This window comes from Hypanus sabinus, chromosome 6, assembly GCF_030144855.1.
Source record: "Hypanus sabinus isolate sHypSab1 chromosome 6, sHypSab1.hap1, whole genome shotgun sequence".
Taxonomy (NCBI): Eukaryota; Metazoa; Chordata; class Chondrichthyes; order Myliobatiformes; family Dasyatidae; genus Hypanus; species Hypanus sabinus.
In genome coordinates, this window is record NC_082711.1 from 25,960,858 (window position 1) to 25,985,454 (window position 24,597).

The 24,597-nt window shown below is 37.8% G+C and overlaps 1 protein-coding gene across 2 annotated transcripts in view; it reads left to right on the forward strand.

Moving 5' to 3' along the window:
* rbm33a (RNA binding motif protein 33a) overlaps positions 1–24,597 on the forward strand; it is a 171,698-nt gene that overhangs the window by 15,726 nt on the left and 131,375 nt on the right. Inside the window, exons 2-3 of one of the 2 annotated variants that reach the window (XM_059971860.1) lie at positions 4,919–4,989; positions 21,400–21,470. Coding sequence is in view for 1 of the 2 variants with exons in the window: in XM_059971859.1 (XP_059827842.1) it covers positions 4,919–4,989 (71 nt within the window). In the remaining variant the exon portion in view is untranslated. The remainder of the gene's footprint in view (positions 1–4,918; positions 4,990–21,399; positions 21,471–24,597) is intronic. The other variant, XM_059971859.1, reaches the window with a different exon arrangement.

Below are 24,597 nucleotides of genomic sequence, written 5' to 3' on the forward strand. Positions count from 1 at the left end.
TGCTCCCATGCCATTTTAATTTTATCCACGGGCACGTCGTAAGGCTGCTAATTTATCTCGAATAAATGATATTAAACCTTTACCTAGTGGATTAGTGGAAAGAAGTAAGTCCATAACATTTTTCTCAGGCATTTCAGGGAAGTTAGGAATTAAAGGAACAATAAAGTGTGTAATTTGGAGATGTCTGAAAAAAATGAGCATTGGGCAGATTGAACTTAGCAGAGAGCTGTTGAAAAGAAGCGAAGCGATTATCAATAAAAAGATCTTCAAAATGTCTAATGCCCTTCCTATACCAATCATGGAATGCTGAGTCATACGTAGTAGGTAAAAAAAAGGTGATTATGTAAGATAGGGCTAGAAATGGAAAAACCATGGAAACCATAAAATTTCCTAAACTGAGCCCATATATGCAAAGTGTGTCTGACAACAGAATTAACTAATAATCTGGACAAACTACTAGGGAGTACAGAGCCAAGAAGTGCAGAGATAGATAATTCTTTAGTGGAGCTCAACTCCATTGCCACCCAATTAGGGCACTCGGGTTGGCCATGGACAAAGACCAAAAGGCACAACGTATATTGGCTGCCCAATAATATAAATGAAAGTTAGGTAAAGCCATGCCACCCTCTTTTTTAGGTTTTTGGAGATAGACTTTATTAATTCTAGAAAGCTTATTCTTCCACAGATATGACAAAATAATAGAGTATAAGGAATCAAAAAAAGATTTAGGAATAAACATTGGGATTGATTGAAATAAATATAAAAGTTTAGGGAGAACATACATTTTAACAACATTAATACGACCGACCAAAGACATAGATAGAGGTGGCCATTATAACAGACTCTGTTTTATAGTAATGAAAGATTGGCAAAATTTTCACGAAAGAGATCTTTAAACTTCCTTGTGACTGTAATCCCAAGATAAGTAAATTGATTATGAACTACTTTAAAAGGGAGATCACGAAATGTTAATTCTTGTGCTTCTTTATTAATTGGGAAAAGTTCACTCTTATGTAAATTAAGTTTATAGCCAGAGAACTGGCTAAACTGGTCAAGAAGTGAAAACATTGGAGGTAAGGATGTAGGTGGATTTGAAAGAAAAAGTAATAAGTCATCAGCATAAAGAGAAACTTTATGCTCAACACCCCCTCTCCAAATCCCGGTCAATTCAGGACAATTTGGAAATGCTATCGCCAAAGGTTCTATAGCCAAATCAAAGAAAAAGGGACTTAAAGGGCATCCCTGACGGGTGCCACGTTTGAGGTTAAATAACCGGGATTTCTGAAAATTAGTTAAAACAGAGGCAGTAGGACACAAATACAACAATTTGATCCAAGAGATAAAACTATCATACATGAATTTGATTTTCTTCACAGTCCTGTCAGCCACCACCAGGATCTTGTCTGCTGACAAACTCTTAAGTTAGAGTGGCCCATCGTGACTTTGGGATGTGGGAGGAAACTGGGGCTCCAAGGGGAAAATGCAAGCCACAGGCAGAGCATGCAAGCTCCACACAGACAATGCTGGTAATCAGTTCAGTTTTTTGCTGGGGTGGGAATAGCAAATACTAGAGGGCAAAGATTTAAGGTGAGAGGAAGAAAGTTTAAAAGAGATGTATAAGGTAATTAAAAACACAAAATGCTGACAGAACTCAGCAGGCCAGACAGCATCTATGGGAGGAGGTAGTGACGACGTTTCAATGAAGGGTCTCCTGATGAAGGGTTTCAGCCCGAAACGTCGTCACTACCTCCTCCCATGGATGCTGTCTGGCCTGCTGAGTTCTGCCAGCGTTTTGTGTTTTTATTTATTTCCAGCATCTGCAGATTCAGTCGTGTTGTTTAAGATAATTTTTGCATTTACACACATACTGCCAAGGGAAGTGGTGGAAGTAGATACAATAGCGTTGTTTAAGAGGCACGTAGACAGGTACATGATTTGGCAGTGATTGGAGGAACAGAGTATGTGCAGGTGCCTGTATAGTTTATCATGTTTATCCAGGCCGAAAGGCTTGTCATACATTCCATGAACTTCTACAACAGCATAGGATTGCTTTCAAGCTGCAGTGGGAACAAAATTACCAAATAGAGGAAGTTGCATGGAGACAGGTATTTTGTGTTATAAAGAACAAAGACTGAGTTGTTAGAGCAAAAACTGTTATCGTGATCCAGTTGCTGAAAATCAGTGAATATAAAATGAAACTAAGAAAGAGGCCAAAGTGGCATGAGAAAAGTATTTTTTTAAAAATCTGGAATTCATTGCCAGTGATCGTGAAAGATATAAAGGGAGTTTTATGAGAAGTCAAAATTCATTTATTATCAAAGTACAAACATTTCAATATTACTTTGAGATTCTTTTTCTTAAACTTTTACTGGAAATTAATGAAATACAATAGAATTTATGAAAAACTTTTTAAAGACGGACAAATAACCAAAATACAAAGAAGACATTTTATAAATAAATAATACTTTAAAGACGGACAAATAACCAAAATACAAAGAAGACATTTTATAAATAAATAATAATAATTCGATTCCTTGAAAGAAAGTCTAAGTTGTGGAGTCATTTCAGAGCTGAGCTGAGTGAAGTTATTTACACTTGTTCAAGGGCCTGATAATAACTTCCTTGAACTTGGTGGTGTGGGACATAAGGCTCCTGTACCTCCTACCTGATAGTAGTAGCAAGAAGAAAGTATAGCCTGAATGTTGGGGGTCTTTGATGAATGCTGCTTTCTTGTTGCAGTGCACCATGTAAATGTGCTTAATGGTCAGGAGGGCTTTCCCATTGATGGACTGGGCTGTATCCACCACTTGCTCTGAAAGGAAAAATTTTGCAGGGTCATGAATGCATATGGTGATGAACTAAATCACTCTTGAGAGCAGATATGGGCTTGAAGGGTAGAATATTCTTTCATCTTTTAACCATTTTGTGAAAAGGATATCTTGCTGCAGCGATCTTCAGGGAAATTAGCAATTGGCAATTAATATTGACTTTGTCAGCAACTCCAGACTCGGACTAAATAAAGTTGAGAGATGCATGATTTTTGAAAGAGCGCAGTACAAATATGGTGATATTTCACATTGAAATGAACAGCATAACAAAAATGTATATTATGAAATTTCTGTTGTTTTTCTTTGTTAAAATCCTATTTGATTTTGTGAATTGAATTAATAAATGTTACTCGCCTCTCTTCCCCCCCCCCAGTGCACCAAAGCATTAAAGCAGTAGAGCCAAGGTCATGTTATGAGCAACGTACACAAAATGCTGGAGGAACTCAGCAGGCCAGGCAGCATCTGTGGAAAAGAGTAACAGTTGAAGTTTCGTGACAAGGCCCATCATCAGTCCTGACTCTTTTCAATAGATGTTACGTGATCTGCTGAGTTCCTCCAGCATTTTGTGCGAGTTGCTTTAGATTTCCAGGTTTTGCAGATTTTCTCATGTTTATCATGTTATGAACAGCCCATAAGACATAGAAGCAGAATTAGGCCTTTCAGCCTATCAAGTTCGTTCCGCCATTTCATTGCAGCTTATCCTCTATCCCATTCAACCCCATATATCTGCCCTGTCACCATATCCTTTGATGACCTGACCAATCAGGAATCTATCAACGCGCTTTGAATATGCCCACGCACTTAGCGTCTACTGCAGTCTGTGGCAGAGCATTCCACAGATTCACCACTCTCTGGCTAAAGAAATTTCTCCTTCCTTCTGTTCTAGAAGGTCGTCCCTCAATTTTGAGGCTGTGCCCTCTCGTTCTGGATACCCTCACTAGAGGAAACATCCTCTCCACATCCACCTTATCTAGTTATTTCAACATTTGGTAGGCTTCAATGAGATCCCCACGCATTCTTCTAAATTCCAGTGAGTACAAGCCCAAAGCTGCCAAATGCTTCTCATATGTTAACCTCTTCATTCCTGAAATCATCCTTGTGAACCTCCTCTGGACCCTCTCCAATGACAACACATCCTTTCTGAAATATGGGGCCCAAAACTCTTGACAGTATTCCCAAGTGTGGCTTGACTAGTGCCTTTTAAAACATCAGCATTATCTCCTTGCTTTTATATTCTGCTTGAAATAAATGCCAACATTGCATTTGTCTTCTTTACCATAGATTTAACCTGTGAATTAACCTTCTGGGAGTCTTGATCAAGGACTCCCAAGTCCCTTTGCACCTCTGATGTTTGAATTTTCTCTCCATTTTGATAACAGTTGGAAGAATCATGTTGGTGAAAGGGGAAATTGCATTTGAATTACTCCAGATTTGTAATGTAATTTAGCTTCCTGCCTTTTTAAGCAAAGTCAGGACTTTGGCAAAATATTAACATTTTGCAGGTGCCTTTAACCATTATACACTTTCTGCAGGATATAGTTCTTACATTGTCACTTGATTATCAATGTTATCAGCTGCTGATGGAGTCACGTCTGAGTTTTATGTTCAGGCAGCTATCAAACTGCTGTACTTTGGCAGTTACTGTTCAATCACCAGTGTTGAGAATATTTTGTCAATGTATTTTTGTAATCATGAACGAGTAAAATTTGTTTAATTGAAATGTGTTTATTTGTCATAAAATTTAGAATGATACATACCCAGGCTTGAAATTAAAATGTAGATGTGCATTATCATTGTTTAGAAACACAATGAAGCAGAATGGAGATGTAATGTGAAATATAAATATGACTGAAAAATAGTAAATGCCTATTTTCACTTTCTACTTTGGTCATGGTTTTATAAGTTTTTCAGTGTCTTGATTTAGAGTATAAAGACTTGGATCTATTAATTAGAAATAAAATAGCTGCAGCTTGACAGTTTAAAACTTGGATATTCCACAGCTGATTGAAGCTTTATTGCATAAGGAGATTTAGTGGTAATTCAGAAATGTTGGTTAAGTTGATTTGGTGTTTTTTTTATTCACTTATTAGAATCTGTCTGACCAGTCTGATGAAGAGCTTGATGATAACCTTTTGCAAAGTGATGAAGAAGGAAATGAAAGGTACAGTAATGGGGGAAATTGAGCACAAGACGAATTTTGCAGATCCACAGTATTGCTGTTTCGTTAACTAACTTCCCTTTCAATTGATCTGTGTAGATTTTGTATATCTGATCAAAGAAAAAGTGAGTGTACTGCTCCTTAAAACACCTTTATCCATTTATCAAAAACTATTGTAATTAAATAGGATGATATTTAAAACATTATTTTAATATTGACTCAGTCATAGAGATATGCTGCACAGATACACTTAGTGGTCACTTTATTAGGTACAGGAATACTATACCTAATAAAGTGGCCACAGGATTAGTCCTCTGCTGCTGTAGCCCATCCACTTCAAGAGTTAATGTGTTCTGCATTCTGAGATGCACTTCTGCACACTACTGTTACAACCAGTGGTTATTTAAGTTAATGTTGCCTTTCTGTCAGCTTGAACCAGCCTGACCATTCTCTTCTGACCTCTGATTTTGAAATCAGGTGATTTTGCCCACTCAGTGGATGTATTTTGCACTATTCCCTGTAAATTCTTGACCAGCTTTTAAATTTTGCACCTGGAAAGACAAAAACTGATTAGAGATTACTAGCATAGCTTCAATGTGTAAGAAATCGTGACTCGTGAATTTAATTGAGGTTTTCAAAAAGTAAAGTTCAAAGTAAACTGATTATCAAAGTACATATATGTTACCATATTCACTTTCTTGCGGGCATTCACAGTAATGCAAAGAAACACAATAGAATCAATGAAAAACAGACAACTATTGTGCAAAAGGCAATAAACTGCAAATACAAAATGAAAGTCATAATAAATAAATAAGCAATAACTATCGGGAACATGAGATGAAGAGCCTTTGAAAGTAAGTCCACAGTTTTGTGGGAGCAGTTCAGTGTTGGGGCGAGTGAAGTTATCCCCTTTGCTTCAAGAACCTGATGGTTGAGGGGTAGTAATTGTTTCTGAACCTGGTGGTTTGGGTTCTGAGGCTCCTGTATCTCCTTCCTGATGGCTGCAGTGAGAAGAAAGCAACGGTGCTTGTTGTAGATGTGCTCAGTAGTGGGGAAGGCTTTACTGTGATGGACTGGGCCATATTCATTACTTCCGTAGGTGTTTCTATTTAAGAGCTGTGGTGTTTCCATATCAGGCCATAATGTAAACAGTATACTCTCCACTGTACGTCTACAGAAGCTTGTCAATACAGAAGCTTGTCAAAATTTTAGTTGACGTGCCAAATCGTTGCAAACTTCTTTTAAAAAAAAAAGTAGAGGTGCTGGTGTGCCTTCTTTGTAATTGCACAGGACAGGACCCAGGGCAGATCCTCAGAAATGATAACATTTAGGAATTTAAAATTGCTGACCCTCCACCTCTGATCCCCTGATGAAGACTGTCTTCTAGGCCTTTGGTTTCCTCCTCCTGCAGTCAACAATCAGCACTTTGGTTTTGCTGAGATTGAGTGTTAGGTGGTTGTTGTGACACCATTCAGCTAGATTTTCAGTCTTCCACCTATGTGCTGATTCATCATCACCTTTGATTTGGCTAATGACAGTGGTGTCATCAGCAAACTTAAATATGGCATTGAGGTCCAATAACTAGAGCTGTGCTTAGCCACACAATCATTAGTGTAATGTGAGTAAAGCAGGGGGCTAAGCACTCAACTTTGTGTTGCACCTATGCTGTTGATGATTGTGGAGGAGGTGTTGCCAATCTGAACAGAATGGGGTCTGCAGTTAAAAAAAAAATTGAGAATCCATTTGCATAAAGAGGTAATGAGGCTTAGTTCTTGTAGCTTACTGTATAGTTTTATGAGGATGATGGTATTGGAAAGCAGAGTTGTAGTCAAGTAGCACTTGTTGTGATAGTAGGCAAATGGAAGAGCAGTTAAAGATGTTTGGTGGTAGGATCCTGTTCAAGATGGTGGAAGTTGCTGAGAATGAATGATGTGTAGGATGCAGAGGCTCATTGGGTGGTAGTTGAGGACAAGAGGAACTTTATTCCTGTTAAAGTGGAGGGAAGTGGAGTTGAGAGTTAAGGGGCAAAAGTTTAGGGGTAACACGAGGGGGGACTTCTTTACTCAGAGCGGTAGCTGTGTAGAACGAGCTTCCGTTAGAAGTGGTTGAGGCAGGTTTGATATTGCCATAAAAAAAATTGGATAGGTATATGGACAGGAAATGAATGGAGGGTTATAGGCTGAGTCCAGGTCGGTGGGACTAGTTGAGAGTAAGTGTTTGGCACGGACTAGAAGGGCTGAGATGGCCTGTTTCCATGCTGTAATTGTTAAATGGTTATAAGATAGACTGAACTTGGATGTTGGGGGAATAGAGGAGATTGGGTAAGGGCAGCATCAATAGTTGAGGAAGGGAAACTCCATTGAAGAAGATGGACATCTCTGATGTTCTAGAAAGGAAAGCCTCATCCTTGGAACAGATGCGGTGGAGTTGAAGGAACTGGGAAATAGAATGGCATTTTTACAGGAGACAGGGTGGAAAGAGGTATAATCAAGATAACTGCAAATTGGTAGGTTGATAAAAGATGTCAGCTGACAGCGATAGAGACAAAAGTTCAAGAAAGGGGAAAGATATATCAGAAATAGACCAAGTGAATTTAAGGGCGGGGGTAGAAGTTGATGAAATTGATGAGCTCAGTATGGGTGCATGAAGCACCACTGATGTAAACATCAATGTAGTGCTTCAAGAGTTAGGGAGCATTATACTAGGGAAGGGTTTGGAATATGGATCATTCCACATATCCAACAGAAGGCAGGCACAGCTGGGGCTTTGCAGGTGTCCATGGCTACCCCTTGAGTTTGTAGAAAGTGGGAGGAACTGAAGGAAAAATTGAGGGTGAGAGTCCAACATTCTTTCTTCTACCCCCCTCCTTCCATCAGAGCAGAAGATAGAAAACACTTAATGCATGTATCACTAATGACAGCTTCAATTCTGCTGTTCTACAACTATTGAATGATCCCCTGAAGCAATAGGTGGTTCTCTTGACCCCCTCAGTCAGCTTTGTTATAACTTTGTGCCTTTTTGCCTACCTGTACTGTACTTCCTCTGTTATTGTAAAATTTTATTTTGTACTCTGTTAATGAGAAGTTGCTAGAGGAAGTGGTAGAGGTGGGTGCAATTACAACATTTAAAAGACATTTGGACAGGACATGGATAAGAAAAGTTTAAAACGATATGGGTCAAATACAGGCATGTGAAATTGGCTCAGGAAGACCCTTAGTCAGCATGAATAAAGGGTCGAATGGTCTGTATCTGTGCTGTATAACTCAATGATTATCTGACTCTAATCCATTTTATTCTCCTACTTTCCCATCAACATCCATAGATTGTTCCACTTGCCTACACAGTAAGAGCAATTTACAGTGATTACTTAACTTGCCCACCATGTTTTTGAGTGTGGGAGGAAAATGGAGCACTTGGAGGCAACCCAGGCTGTCACAGGGACAACGGATAAACGTCTCTCCCTTGATATCAGAGGTCAAGATCAAGCCCATGTCTTGGAGCTTTGAGGAAGGAACTTTATTAGTTGAACCATTGTCTTCCCTCTAAATCGCAAATGTTTTCCTGCCTTTTGGAGGAGTAAGGAATGTTTAATCACAAGTTTAAATAAAACAGCATTTTGAACATATTCTAGTTATTTTATTCAGTGAACAATAAGTTGAAAAATAAGTTATCCTTAAGACTTAATGATGATAACGTGTACTTGATAGTTACTTTCATTCATACCTTTCTCTTTAAAATTGCTTCTCTGCTACTTACAGCTTTCTGCCAGATAAGCAAAAATACAACTGAAACCTTTACACGTTGTACTAATGACGTGTGAAGTTTGGTCAAAAGAAGTAGTGATTAGTGTGCTCCCTGAACATGAATCACTTCTGTATTTTGCAAATAATATTAACTACATACATGTGAATGAATCTTAAAGATCTTGACAGCTCTAAAGTTGTTCCAGATTTGACACTGGAAGAACCATTTATGTAGTTTTTAAAAATCTCATCACGTGCAAGTATGACAGGTTCATCATTGCATGGTTTTGACGTAGAGTTCAATAATGAGAAATAGGGGTCAATCTCCTTTGATTTGAAAAGACCAATTGGACTATTTTATTAATTTTCAGTCATAGTGTAAAGTTGAATTGAGAAAATTGTGTATATTTACACTGGCTTGATTTCAGTTCAATTTAGAAAGATGAGGCATTTTTTAAAAAGTTATACAAATGGTAAATAGATTGCTCTCATGTATGCAGAATTATCGCTGTGGGGTAAATTTTCAGAACACCCAGGGTATAAATTTCTAAATTTAGTTAAAATAAGATTGAAATCAAGATATCAATCAATGAAATTTTCAACTTAATATTCCTTGGTAACTTAAAATCATGAGGAACGTAGGGAACTTAAAAGAAAGAGTATTAGTTACAAAGACATTAGGCTGGCTGAATGCTTAATCAAAACAAACATGACTATTTGGCTTATTGCAATTTATAGCAAAAGTGTAGTTTATCAGATCTGTTGGAACATTTGTACTAAAAAGTGAAATACATTGTGCTATATTAATATGTGCTGAAGTACATATGACTTGCTAAAATATTGTAACTAAGGACCTGACAGAGAGGAATGGGCTGCCCTTCTTTGAGGAAGTATGCTGCCATTTCTTCGCTTCCTGATGAACTTTGATCACAGCTTTTCCAGAACTGGTTAATTACTGCATAATGACCTAAAACTGTCTATTTACCATTTTCACTTTTGTGGTGTATAGTGGTTTGGTTACAATTGCACTGTTCATGTGCTTCAGAGCACCCACCTACAGTAACTTTTTTCAATTAATCTTCAAAATTGTTGATAGTTGAGAATAACAATCTGAATTGTTCACCCAATCTTTCCACTGACCAGTGGTTTTTACATTCCATTACAAATTAATTAGGTCCTTAGAAATATGATAGCTGTCACGGATCTATTTCCAATACTCTTAAGAAGTTGCCTTGTTGTATTTGCTGTGCGATGAAATTGTGATGATTTCAACAATGTAAATATCTTCAAGAATTGCTTGATGAATTGCTTCAAGAATTACCTAGAAGCTTCAACAGTAATATTGTTTAACACTGGCAAGTACATTCACTGCAAGTCTTCACGGTTTACAGTATTACTATACTGTACTGGATAGCACATTTCTTCATTCCAAATGATTGGATGTATTTTTTGGGAGCACCGACCATGTACGGCAGGTGTTGTCAGAAGTATAATGAAATGCAATTTTTGTTACCTTAATGTGGAGAATATTGTGTTTGACTGTTTCCTTGACTTTCCTTGATGCCCTGTGCATAGAACATAAAAATCTACAGCACATTACAGGTCCTTCGGCCTGCAATGTAGGATATTCTAGAAACTGCCTAGAATTATCCTACTGCATTGCCCTCTATTTTTCTAAGCTCCATGTACCTATCTAAGAGTCTCTTAAAATACCCATGCACCCACCACTTCTGTGTGGAAAAAACTTACCCTTGATATCCCCTCAGTATCTACTTCCATACACCTTAAAACTATGCCTCCTCGTGTTAGCCATTTCAGCCCTGGGAAAAAGCCTCTGACTATCCACAAGATCAATACCTTTCACCATCTTATACACCTCTATCAGGTCACCTCTCATCCTCCATCACTCCAAGGAGAAAAGGCCAAGATCCCTCAACCTATTCTCATAAAGCGTGCTCTCCAATCCAGGCAACATCTTTGTAAATCTCCTGTGCACTCTCTCCATAGTATCCACATCCTTCCTGTAGTGAGGTGACCAGAGCTGAACACAGTACTCCAAGTAGAGTCTGACCAAGGTCTTATATAGCTTTAACATTACCTCACAGCTCTTGAACTCAATCCCACGGTTGATGAAGGCCAATGCACTGTACACCTTCTTACCACTGTCAACCTGCGCAGCAGCTTTGAATGTCCTATGGATATGGACCCCAATATCTCGCTGATCCTCCACAGAGCCAAGAGTCTTACCATTAATATTATATTCTGTCTTCAAATTTGAACTACCAAAATGAACCACTTCACACTTATTTGTGTTGAACTCCATCTGCCACTTCTCAGCCCAGTTCTTCATCCTGTTGATGTCCCGCTGTAACCTCTGACGACCCTCCAGACTATCCACAACACCCCCAGCCTTTGTGTTATCAGCAAACTTACTAACCCACCCTTTTACTTCATCCAGGTCATTTATAAAAATCACAAAGTGGAAGAATCCCAGAACAGATCCCTGCGAAACACCACTGGTCACTGACCTCCATGTAGAATATGAACCATCTACAACCACCCTTTGCCTTCTGTGGGCAAGCCAATTCTGGATCCACAAAGCAAGGTCTCCTTGGACCCCATGCTTCCTTATTTGCCTAATAAGCCTTGCATGGGAACCTTTATCAAATGCTGTACTGAAATTCATATGCACCACGTCCTCTGCTGTACCTTCATCAATGTATTTTGTTGTATGCCTATTAAGAATTCTTTTCTCCACTTCAGCACCGAAGAAACTCTTAACAACTTATAAGTTGGTGAAAATTGATTCTCCTTTCATAGAAGGCATATTGATTTTGTAATATATTTCAACTTGAAGTGTCTTTCATACTTTCGAACATTTTTTGTGACAGATGGTAAATTTGTGGCTCCGTAAATATGCAAAAAAAAAGAGGTAGGCCAAAAAACTTGTTCCACTTCTACTGTATTATTACACACTGACATAATTTTACCTCTTTCTCCCTGTGCATACCCATTGACTCCCTTGCAGTTCAAATATCATTTTATCACCATCCTCACTACAGTCAATGATTCTGCATCACAACACTTTGTGATACAGCCTGCCAAAGAGTTGCAACCTACTGAGAGGAGAAGTTCTTTTTTACCTCCCTCTTCTGAGGATGATATCTGATTCTGAAACAATTTCTTCACCCCAAGAATGAACTCAGTGAATTTTAGAGGTGCCATGGTAGCATAGCAGTTAACGTGACACTATTACAGCTCGGGGTGTTCAGGAGTTCAATTCTGGTGCTGTTCTGTAAGGAGTTTCTGTATGTCCTCTCTGTGGAATGCATGGGCTCCAAATTCAGAGATGTACCCAGTAGCTTAATTGGTCATTGTAAATTATCCCATGATTAGGCTAAGGTTAATCACGGTTGTGGGGTTGCTGGCACAGTAGTGGTCAAAGTGCCAGAGGTGTCTACTCCATGCTGTATCGCTAAATAAAAATAAAGTAAAAATTTCCCTGCTATGTCTTCAACACAAATAACCACAAATGTTAAACCACATTTATTCAGTGCTTCAGGTGCAGTTTCATCAGTGCATTTCCAACTTTCATCAAAACTGCCTTAATTTTAAACTTATGTTGGCAAACAAGGCTGGCATTCCATTAACCTGGTTATACTTGTATGCTAATTATGTGTTTATGCACTCAGATCCCTTTGCAGTACAAAATTTTAGTAGTTTCACTCTTTGAATTTCTTTTTCATTGGTCCTCCCAAAGTGGATCACTTTTTTTACCCCCACATCACACTCTGTCAGCTAACTTCTTGCCCACTCACTTAACCTGTCTATGCCCCTTTGCAGGTTCCTTGTCCTCCTCATAAATTGCTAACTTGCATTTCTGTGTCATCAGCACATCTACCAGTTACTGCATTCTCTTCATCCAAATCATTATGCGGATTGTAAGGAGATGAGGTCCCAGTACTGACACCACAAGTTACTGACCTTTAATACCTCCTCTGACCTTAAACTTATCTGTTTGTCTTTGATGTGTCTACTTGGGCAAAAGAGCAGCTACCTTGCCTCTCCTCTCAATCTTAGATACTTTTGTCATGTCATCCTTCACTCCAGGGAAAACCAGCCCATTCTATCCAATCTCTCACCATAATTCAAGTTCTCATGTCCAGCCATAACCCTGGTGAGCCTCGTCCTTCCTAAAGTGTGGCAGCAGCACACAATACTCTCAAATGTGTAAAGTTGAAGTTCCCTACTTTCCAGACCCACAAAGACAAGCCTAACATGTGCTATCTTCACCATCCTTCATTTTGGTGATGTTGGTCTCAGAGTTTGCTGGATCTTGGTGGCCAGCTGTGATAACCATTTCTTATTTAAAACTTTATTGGCACCCTGAGTGTTTTTTGCAGCAACTTCTTTTATAATAACTGGCTTGTTCACACCTGTTTTGTGTCATGGGCAGTCAGTTAAGCAACCAAGGGTGAAATGCTTATTGAAGTTTTCCATACACTTTCAGGGAACAATGGACTTGGATGCCTTGGACCCTTTGATTTCATTAGCATTCATTGGTGTCTTGCATTTACATGACATATTCTATCCCTATTTGACTTCTCAAAATGCATCACCTCAGACTTTTCAGGGTTAAGTTCCAATTTTGCATCTGATCTGCATCTTGGTTATTGACAACCATCTTTGTTATTCGTAACACCACCAATTTCCATGACTTATGCAAACTTAATCAGTCCTGCTGCACTTACATCTAATTTGTTAGTGTACTATTTATTACAATTAGCAAAGGTCTCCGTGATAGAATACAAGTTATAGACTTCTAATCATAAAAGCAACCTTCCACTGCTGGCTCCTTCCTCTGCAGTTGAGTTGATTTTGAGTCCAAATTGTCAGCTTGCCTTGGATCTTCTTCCTTAACCTTCTAGGTCAGCCTACTATGCGAACTTTGTTCATTAATGCAGAATCATAATTGTATTTATTATCACTGACATGGATTTTATTGTTTTATGGCAGCAGTACACTGTAAGACAGAAGTTATGTATGGTAGAGAAATAAATATAATGCAAAAGACAAATAACGAGATTGTGTTAATGAGTTTGTGAACTTTTCAGAAATGTGATGGTGGAGGGCAAGAAGCTGTTATTTAAGTGTCGAGTGAGAAGTTTCTCCATCTGTTCCAAAGGGAGATCCTTCTATTTTGAGGCTTTGCCCAACAAGACTTCAACTGTTGGGAACATTTTCTCTATGTCCAGTCTATCTGTGCCTTTCAAAATTCAGTAGGTTTCAGTGAGTTCCTCCCCGCCCCCTTTCTTCTATACTGAATCGAGTATAGGCCCAGAGGCATCAAATGCACCTCAAAGATAACCCTTTCGTTCCCAGGACCATTCTCGTAAACCTCATCTGGACGTTCTCTGATGCTAGCACACCCTTTCTTAAATATGGGGCCCATGAGAAAATGGGACGATAATTATGGGTGAGTACCAGTTCTGCCAGATGGAAGGGTGGAGAGGAACTGTTTAGGCCTGTTGTCTAGAATAAAGCAAAGACCTTTAAGGCCTTCCTGATGGACAGATGTGTATAAGGGCTGAACATCTGTAGTGAAAATGAGGCAGTCAGGGCCAGAGTGATTGAATGGTTGAGAGGGAGTATGAAATGTCATGGATACAGGTGGGAAATGATTGAACCTAGGGGACCAAAATGGAGTCAAGGTACGCAGACATAAGTTCAGTGGGGCAAGAGCAGGCATAGACAATGGACCTTTCCAGCCAGGTTTATGGATCTTGAAAGAAGGCAGAAATGAGCAGTGCAGGGTAAGAGAACAATGAGACGAAAGGTGTTAGCCTGAATCGTTGACTGTTTACTCTTTTCCAAAGATGCTGCCTGGCCTGCTGAGTTCCTCCAGCATTTTGTGTGTATTATTGAGAGAATGATGATGTTGGTGGCAGTGGGTAAGAGATCTCCAGAGTCAATGACTTTTGTGATGCAGGAGAGAATGCTTTGATGCTCCTTAATGGGGTCTTTCAATGAGTATGTCAGAGGAGGATTCTTGAGAGTTGCCAACTGGCCTCATGTTTCATTGGAGGCCAGTCTATTTGTATTACCTCCTTCTGTGATGGCATGGTCGTCCCATTTCTCTACCTTTTGGTAATTTCTCCTCCTCTCCTATATCTCTCTTTTCTCTTCCCCATTCTGGCTCCCCTCTTGCCCCTTCTCCTCACCTGCCTGTCATCTCCTGGTGCTCTTCCTTATTTCCTTTTTCCTATGGTCCACTGTCCTTTGCTATCAGATTCAATCTTCAACCTTTTACCTCTTCCATGTATCACCTCCCAACTTTTTTTTTCATCTCTTCCCCCACCCTCTCACCTTCCACCTCACTTGGTTTCATCTAACACCCGGCCTCCTATACTTCATCCCTTGCCCCCACCCACCTTCTTATTTTGGTGGCTTACCCCTTCCTTCCCAGTCCTGAAGAAGATTCCTGGCCTGCAGAGTTTGGTTTTCAAAAGCTGTGCTCAGCCTGGTTGATTGCAGTATAACTGCACAGTCTCTGTAAGCTTATCATCTTGATTTGCCTTTCTGAACTTCCATACAGGCTCCATCTGCCAGAAAAAAATAGGATCTCCCTACCTATTTTAATTTCACCTTCTATTCCCATTCTGACATGTCAATTCATTGCCTCTTCTACTATTGAGATAATGCCACACTCAGGTTGTAAGGAGCAACACCTTATATTTGGTCAGAGTAGCCTTCAACCTGATGCCATGAACATTGATTTCTTGAACTTTGGTAATGCCCCCCACCCTCCTTCACCATTCACTATGCATCATTCCCATTTCTCTCTCACCTTATCTCCTTTACTGCTACTCACCTCCCTCTGGTACTCCTCCCTCTTGATCTTTCATAGCTGCCTGTTCTGTCCAATAAGATTCCCCCTTCTCTAGCCCCATATCTCTATCATCAATCTAGCTTTTGGAAGTAGTTTGTAGCTCTTGGTAGTTTGCTTTCAATTTTTCTCTGAAACAGTGAACATAGCTTTTTTTTTGGTTTATATATATATGAATGGTTATGAGAAATCAAGGAAGTGATTCCTAAATCGATGTTACAATTCCCAGTTATGAAGCAGAAGAAGCTTTATGACTATTAGAAAGAAATGGCTGAACAAATAATGTCATAATTTTTAGATTTAAAAATAAACAATCAAAATAATTTCACTGATGAGCAGAAGGATCTTGGGGTCCAAATTCATAGCAATACAACTTGATAGGGTAGTTAAGAAGGTATATGGCATGCTTGCCTTTATTAATTGAGGAATTGGGTTCAAAAGTCAAAAAGTTCAAAAGTCAGTTGCTGCTTTATAAAACTAGTTGATCTGCATCTGGAGTATTGCATACAGTTCTGGTCACCCCATTATATGAAAGGTATTGAGGCTTTGGAGAGGGTGCAGAAGTTCGGCAGAATGCTACCTGGATTAGTGGGCATGTTCTATAAAAAGAATTTGTGTTCTCTGGAGAGGCAGAGACTGAGGGGAGATCTGGTACAGGTTTTTAAAGATTATGAAAGGCATAGAGTGAACCGACAATATCTTTACCAGTTTTAAGATGTCTGATACCAGAGCATATGCATTTAAGGTGAAAGGGGATAATTTCAAAGGAGATGTGAGGGGCAGATTTTTTTACAGAGTGGTGGGTGCCTGGAAGGTGTTGCCTGAGGTGGTGATGAAGGTAGACACAGTATTGTACAAAAGTCTTGGGCGCATGTTAAAAATATTTCTAAGTATCAAAAAAATTTGTTATGAAGAGCAGTAAACAGTAAAAAAAAATCAATATTTTGTGTGACTACCCTTTGCCTTTAAAATTACATCAGTTCTCTTAGATACAGTGTTGTGCATTTTTAATAAGGAAATTGGATGTTAGAATTTGCCACAATTCTTCTGCAGATTTTGGCTGTCTCACTTGCTTCTGTCTCTCGAGTTAATCCCAGACAGCCTTGGTGATTTTAAGATCGGGGATCTATAGAGGCCATGGCAACTGTAGCAGAATTGCTTGTTCTTTTTGCTGAAGATAATTCTTTATGACATTGGCTGTTTGTTTGGGTTCATTGTCCTGCTGTAGAATGACTTGGGACCAATGAGGCGCTTCCCTGATGGTATTGTGAGATGGATGAAAATCTGCTTGTACTTTTCAACATTGAGAATTCCATTAATCCTGACCAGATCACCAATGCCAGTGGGTTTTTTTAGCGTTCAGAGCTGACAGCTGTACTTGTTGTCTCGCAATTTAGAAGGGATATTGTTTGATGTATCTCATCTGCTGCACTCAGTTTCTGTGGCTGAACCCTGCGTTTCTGGCCCTCAATCTTGCCTGCTTCTTTGTGCTTTTTCAGAAGAGTTCGGACAGCACATTTTTGAACTCCTTTCTGCTGCAAAATTTCTGCTTGAGGGAGACCATGCAGGATAACCACTTTGTCTTGTTTCCATGTTCACTCAAGCCATGGTGTAAGAATTGATGCTTTGAAGGTGAAACTCACATCTGCCACACCCTCACCTTTTATGTTGGTTACCCTTTGTCCAGTTAAATACCACCAGACTGCTTAACTCATGTTGACACAACTGTATTTCTATGCTATATTGACTATACTGATGTAAATACTATTTATTATAAATGACTATAAATTGCACATTGCACATTTAGACAGAGACGTAAGGTAAAGATTTTTACTCATGTATGTGAAGGATGTAAGTAATAAAGTCAATACAATTCAGTTCAATTCTACACCCGTTTCTCTTTCAGTTGATCAATTTAGTTCATTCAACTCATAATGTCATTGATCATTTTTGTTATCTTTGTTTATTCATACACTGGGCTATATACACACTAAGTAATCAAGGTTTTATTTGAAAAGTAGCTTACTTAATATGTTTAATGAAATAGAAGCACTTATCCATAACATTTAATTTTTTAGGAAATGAATGTTTGGAAATCTAAAATTTGCTCTTCTGACACATTAATGGAGAAGACGAGAAAAAAGATGTCTAAAACAAAACTTGTATATAAAATCTACAATGCCTAAGGTTTTTGCATACTGTATAGTTGGGACTTTTAAGAGGTGTTTAGATAGACACATGAATTGAGGAAAATGGAATTATATGGAAGCAGAAGAAATTAGTTTATTTAGCTATTTGTTTACTAATTTAATTGACTTGGCACAAAATTGTGGGCCCAAGGGTCTCTTCCTGTGCTGTACTGGTCTATGTTGTATGATGTACTGGTCTAGAATGAACAACACACAAATAATCAGTTGACATTTATGTTTAGTACAACATGTGTGTATCAGACGGTTAAACACCAAACAATTGATTAGATCTTTTGGAATTATTCTGTTCAGAATAGCGGGGAGACAGAAGTGATTTAAGTGAAATGCATAAAGTTGTAAAAGGTCTGGAAAGAATGGATATTAATAGCCAATCCTGATGAAGTCTTGCACTCTGTGCCAGAGTATAAAAGCAGGGAACCTGTGTTAAAAAAATATTAATGTATAGTTGAAGTACTATTACCTACAAAGCTAAAGAAGAGCTGTGAAATGGGATTAAGTTGATTGCCTAGGTTTTGGTTGGAATGGACAGAATGGGTTGAAAAGTCACCATCAAAATGCTTGTATTTTGTATTTTGAAGTATAAATTTCTGACTGAGCAACCTTGCAACAGTAATTTCCTTCGGGACAGATAAAGTTTTAGCTTAAAGTCCGATCACTGCTGTGAAAAAGAATCCTTAAAAACTATATGGTTGGTCAATCAATGCCAAAACAAATGTGTACTGCAGTAATTGCCAGTAATTAGAATTAGAATCCATTGGAAGATTGATAATTTTATAATTTAGTTGCAAACCACAAGAGACAAGAATATTGAACGATTTTTGCCTCACATTGGAGCTACTTTGCAGTGCCAAAAGGTGAGCCATTGTTTCAGGGCAATTGATCTCCAACCTTTTGCAGCTTCACTATTTACATGATAAGCTCAATTGTGTTTCTTGTTGGATGACTTCCCTGGTCAGGGTCTTGGGTATGGTAATGCCATTGTGTATCGGGGTAGGTTGGACTACAGTTGGTGATGTACATTATCTGGTAGTTGAAAATCTACCTCGTGCTATCTTAAAGATATGTGTTATGTACTGTGTGCTGTATGCACTGTGTTTTCCACCTTGGCCCTGGGGGAACACTGTTTAATTTAGCTGTATATGTGTATGGTTGTTTGACAATTAAACTTGAACTGAGTAGAAAACTGCAGAAGCGAGAAATCTGAAGTAAAATGTGAAATCTGTGTGCCACATTACATCTTGGAACATTCCAGAGTTCAGTTCTGGCATCATTCTGCAAGGAGTCTCTGTACATCCTCCCTGTGGAATGTGTGGGTTTTTCTACAAGTCCTCTGGTTTCCTCCCACAGTCCAGAGACATTCTGGGTAGGTTAATTGATCATTGTAAATTGTCCTGTGATTAGGTTAGGGTTAATCAGGTTTGTCAGGGATTATCATGACTCAAGGGCTAGAAGGTCCTACTCTGTGCTGCATTGTTAGCTAACTAACTAGCTAACTTTGGCATGTTAGGCAGCATCTGTGGATCCTGCAGTGAGATTGTGTTACTGGGATGAATGATCTACAGCAATCAAACCATCTTCGTTTGAAGCATGACTTCAACTGCTGTAGTGTTTTCTTTTGTGATTCCCATTGACTTTGGTATCACCAGGATTTATTGATGTCACGCTCAGCAAAATGTGTCCTTAAAGATAACAGCGGCCTCCGAAGGGTACTGCTTATCTACCTCTAGTATGGTCTGTCTGGTCATAGCATGTACCCAGGCACTGTGATAGTGGAATCCTGCACATTGTACAAATGATTAGGTTCGTAAAATTAAAGCAGTTTGTTATATGGCTAGCCTCTGGCACAATTTTCTATGTTTAAACATTAGACACATGGCATTTATGAGGGAAAATTTGAATGGTTGTGCTGCAGTCGACCTTTGTGTGTCCTGATACAGAGCATAGGTCAGTGCTGGTGTCTTTCTGGTGTCAGCCTTTTCCTGTTTTAACATTAAGGTAATCAATGAGACTTTTTAAAATTCCCAGTTTAAAATTCACAATGATAGAGGGATTTGAGTGTGTTTCTTTGGATTGTTATCAAGGACCATCTGGTTTATTAATATGGTAAATTAAACAGTGCACCATCACAGTATCCCTGCTGAGCAGGAGTCACCAATCTAACTGAATATTGACCTCTGCTAAATTAATAGAACGCAGATTTGACGATAAGATGTTGATAACAAAAAACATGCCTGTCAGGTTGTACCCAAAGTACTTTGATCAGTGTTGCAAAGCCCAGTACCTGTGTAGAGATAGCAAATAAGAATAATCATTGTAGAGCAGGGTGTAGCTCCATACACCTTTCTGCTTGTATATTACTATTAATGTGATAAAATAGCATTACAATGCATTAAAAAAAGTTAAGAAAATCAAACCTTAACATACAAAGGAAGATAATTTAGTCAGATGATGCAAGAGTTTGGCCAGGATTAGATTTGAAGGAGTATTTTCTGGACCAAGTAAATGGAGTGATGTTTGGAAGTCTGAACATGAGTTCTCAAACTTCCAGTATTGCCCCCCCCCCCCCCGCACCCCAGCCTTTACCATTTCTCATCCCTCTTTTCCTCTCTCTTGTTATCTCCTTGCCCGCCCATTGCCTCCTCTGGTGCTCCCCTCCTTCTTTCTTCCATGGCCTTCCATCTCTTTCACCAACTTCTTTGCTCTTTACTTCATTCCGCCCCCTCCAAGTTTCCCCCATCACCTGGTCTTTCTATCTCTCTGTCCCCCACCTTTCAAATCAGCTTATTTTCTCCAGCCCTGCCAAAGGGTTTTGGCCCGAAATATTGACTGTGCTTTTTTCTATAAATGCTGCCTGGCCTGCTGAGTTCATCCAGCATTTTGTGGGTGTTGCTCAAATTTCCAGCATCTGCAGATTTTCTCTTGTTTGATGTTTGGAAGTTAGCAACTTTGTAGCTGAAGGTATAGGTGATTATGACAGAAATTAAAATTGAGGATACTCAGGAGGCTGGGGAGATGGCCATAGATGGTTATAAGCCTGGAGTCAGCTTTTGAGATGCAGAGCATGGAGTGATTTGAAATGAATTTATAAATTTTAAAACTGAAGCTTTGTTTAATTGGATGCCATTGTGAATCTACCAGCACAAGAGTGCTGAATAAATGTCATGTGGAGCTCTTTCAGATTGAAGCTGTTTAATTTTGAATGAGAACACAAGTCAAATAAGCAGGAATAAACCATTTGTCTACTTGCAGCTGCTGTGCCATTCCATGAAATCATTGCTGATCTTTTAACTTCAGGCAAGTCACTTGATTTCCTAAATACCGTAGTGCATCTCTTGAAAATGTGTTTCACTTGAGCCCCCACATACCTCATGAAGGGGATTCCATGGGCTGTCCATCTGGGTGAAGAAATTTCTTTACGTGTACATCCTGAATGACTGATCCCTTGTTTTTGAAACTGATTATTGATTATTAACACCGTATCCAATGAAAGCATCACCCCTCTATTTACATTGTTAGGCTCTTTAAGAATGTATTTTATTTTATTGAGATTAGCTCTCTTTCTATTGCACTGCAGAGTTGCAGCCCTGTCTGCTTGCTGTCACCTCAGGATGGTAGATTTTCAATTTCAAGAATTCATCTATTGAGGTATAGTGGTTAAATGATCAAGCTAGCAGTCCAGAGATATGGCAGCTAGATTTTAAAATTGTTAATAAGATGAAATTATATCAGCATTAGTTAGTTATTACTCTGGAATTATTGGTAATGCTCACCACAAATCAAATTTTTGTTATAAAAATTCCATTTCTTTTCACTAATGTTCTTCAGAGGAAGAAATCTTCCATTATCCCTCATCCCTCCTTAAAGTTCATAGTAAATATATTGTCAAAGTACGTACATCTTGCCATATAACCTTGAGATTCATTTTATTTGGGGTGAAAAATAAGACAAACCATAAGGTGGCTATATCCACTACTTTCTTTTCTTTCTCAATCTTTTTATTATTGTTATTAATATCAACAAAATAAAATTAATACAAGGATAATGGGATTACAAACATACACATTTTGACTAAACATTAAAGAATACATAAGCAATGATTACAGTATAAATGAGTATTCCCAAATCAAGAATGATACAATATACAAATAAACAAGGCAAACCTAGGTATATCATAGTATATATTAAAAAAAACAGAAAAAAGAAAAAGAAAAAAATTATGCAAAAGAAAACTAATCTAATAACTAATAAAGAAAAAAACAAAAAAAGAAAAAAGAGAAAAAGAAAAAATGGAAAAAAAGGGCTGTTTATAATATCTCACAAAAATATAAAATCATCAGTGTCGTCAACTCCGATCCTCTCAACATATATAAAATCGAAACTGGACAAACAAATAGGCTTGGAACAGAGTCATATTACATCATATGAAAATATTGAATAAATGGTCTCCATATCTTTTCAAATTTAATAAAAGTATCAAATACAACACTTGTAATTTTTTCTAAATTTAGACATAACGTAGTTTGAGAATGAAATACGGTAGGAGGATTAATTTCTTTCCAATTCAACAAAATAGATCTTCTAGCCATTAATGTAAGAAATGCAATCATTCGACAAGCGGAAGACGATAAATGGAGTGAGTCCATCATTGGTGAACCAAAAATTGCAGTAATAGGATATGGTTGTAAATCAATGTTCAATACTGCAGAAATAATATCAAAAATATCTGTCCAATATTTTTTCAAAAGCGGACACGACCAGAACATATGAGTTAACGACGCTATCTCAGAATGACATCTGTCACAAATAGGATTTATATAGGAATAAAAACAAGCCAATTTATCCTTGGACATATGAGCTCCGTGCACAACTTTAAACTGTATTAATGTATGTTTAGCACATATAGATGATGTATTAACTAATTGAAGAATTTTATCCCAATTCTCAATAGGGATAGTAAGGTTAAGTTCTCTTTCCCAATCATTTTTAGTCTTATAAAAGGGCTCTGAACGTATCTTCATAATTATATTGTAAAGTTTTGATATTAGCCCTTTCTGAAAAGGATTTAGTTCAAACAAATTCTCCAAAATACCTGAAGACACAAAATTTGGAAACGTAGGAAGTACAGTATTTAAGAAATTCCTAATCTGTAAATATCTAAAAAAATGAAATCTAAAAAAATAATATTTGATATTAGATAATTAGATAATTGCTCAAAAGACATAAAACAATTATCCAAAAATAAGTCAGAAAATCGTAGTAATCCTTTAGTCTTCCAAGCTGAATAAGCTTGGTCTATAATAGAAGGATAAAAAAAAGCAATTGGGTACAATAGGAATATTTAAAACAAACTGAGTCAACCCAAAAAATTTCCGAAATTGAAACCATATACATAAAGTATGTTTAACTACCGGGTTATCAATTCGTTTTGGCAATTTAGAGAGAGCAAAGGGAAGAGAAGTCCCTAAAATAGAACCCAGTGCAAATCCTTGTACAGATTTAATTTACAGGTTCACCCAATGAGGGCAAAAAGATATATCCCAATCCTTTAACCAACATATCAAATATCGGATATTAACTGCCCAATAATAAAATCTAAAATTAGGCAATGCCAATCCACCTTCCTTCCTTGTCTTCTATAAATAAATTTTACCTAACCTAGGATTTTTATTCTGCCATATATATGAGGAAATTTTTGAATCAACATTAGCAAAGAAAGATTTTGGAATAAAAATAGGTACCGCTTGAACTATATATAAAAACTTGGGTAAAATAACCATCTTAATAGCATTAATCCGACCTATCAGAGAGAAAGATAGTGGTGACCACTTAGTAAACAAACATTTAATCTAATTGATTAAGGGTAAAAAATTAACCTTAAATAAGTCTTTATAGTTTTTTGTGATTTTAATCCCTAAATAAATAAAAGAGTCATTAACTAATTTAAAAGGTAAATTTCCATAAATTGGAACCTGTCTATTTAAAGGAAACAATTCACTCTTATTAAGATTTAGTTTATACCCGGAAAAATCACTAAATTGAGCCAACAATGATAAAACTGCTGGAATGGATTTCTCAGGATCAGAAATAAATAATAATAAATCATCTGCATATAATGATAACTTATGTATATCTGTCCCACAATTAATGCCAAAAATGTTCTGTGATTCTCTAATAGCAATTGCCAAGGGTTCTAAAGCAATATCAAATAATAATGGACTAAGAGGACAATCTTGTCTAGTACCCTGAAATAAACGAGAAAAGGGAGAAATTTGATTGTTAATAAGTTCCGAGGCTACTGGAGTATGATATATCAGTTTAATCCAGGAAATGAATGTCGGACTAAAATTAAACTTCTCAAGCACATTAAATAAGTATGGCCATTCAATTCTATCGAGTACTTTCTCGGCATCTAATGAAATGACACATTCTGAAGTGCTATGTGAAGGAGTATAAACAATATTCAATAATCTCCTAACATTGAAAACAGAATAGCGATTTTTTAATAAAACGGGTTTGATCTTCCGAAATAATTTGGGGTAATACCTTCTCCAGCCTGGATGCCAGTAACTTGGAAAAGATCTTGGAATCTACATTCAATAAAGATATTGGTCTATAGGATGCACAGTCAGTAGGGTCTTTATCTTTCTTCAATATTAAAGAAATGGAAGCGCTATAAAAAGATTGTGGCAAATTACCCAATCTAATTGCTTCTTCAAAAACCCTGCATAACCAAGGAGAAAGAGTAGCAGAAAAACATTTTAAAAATTCTACT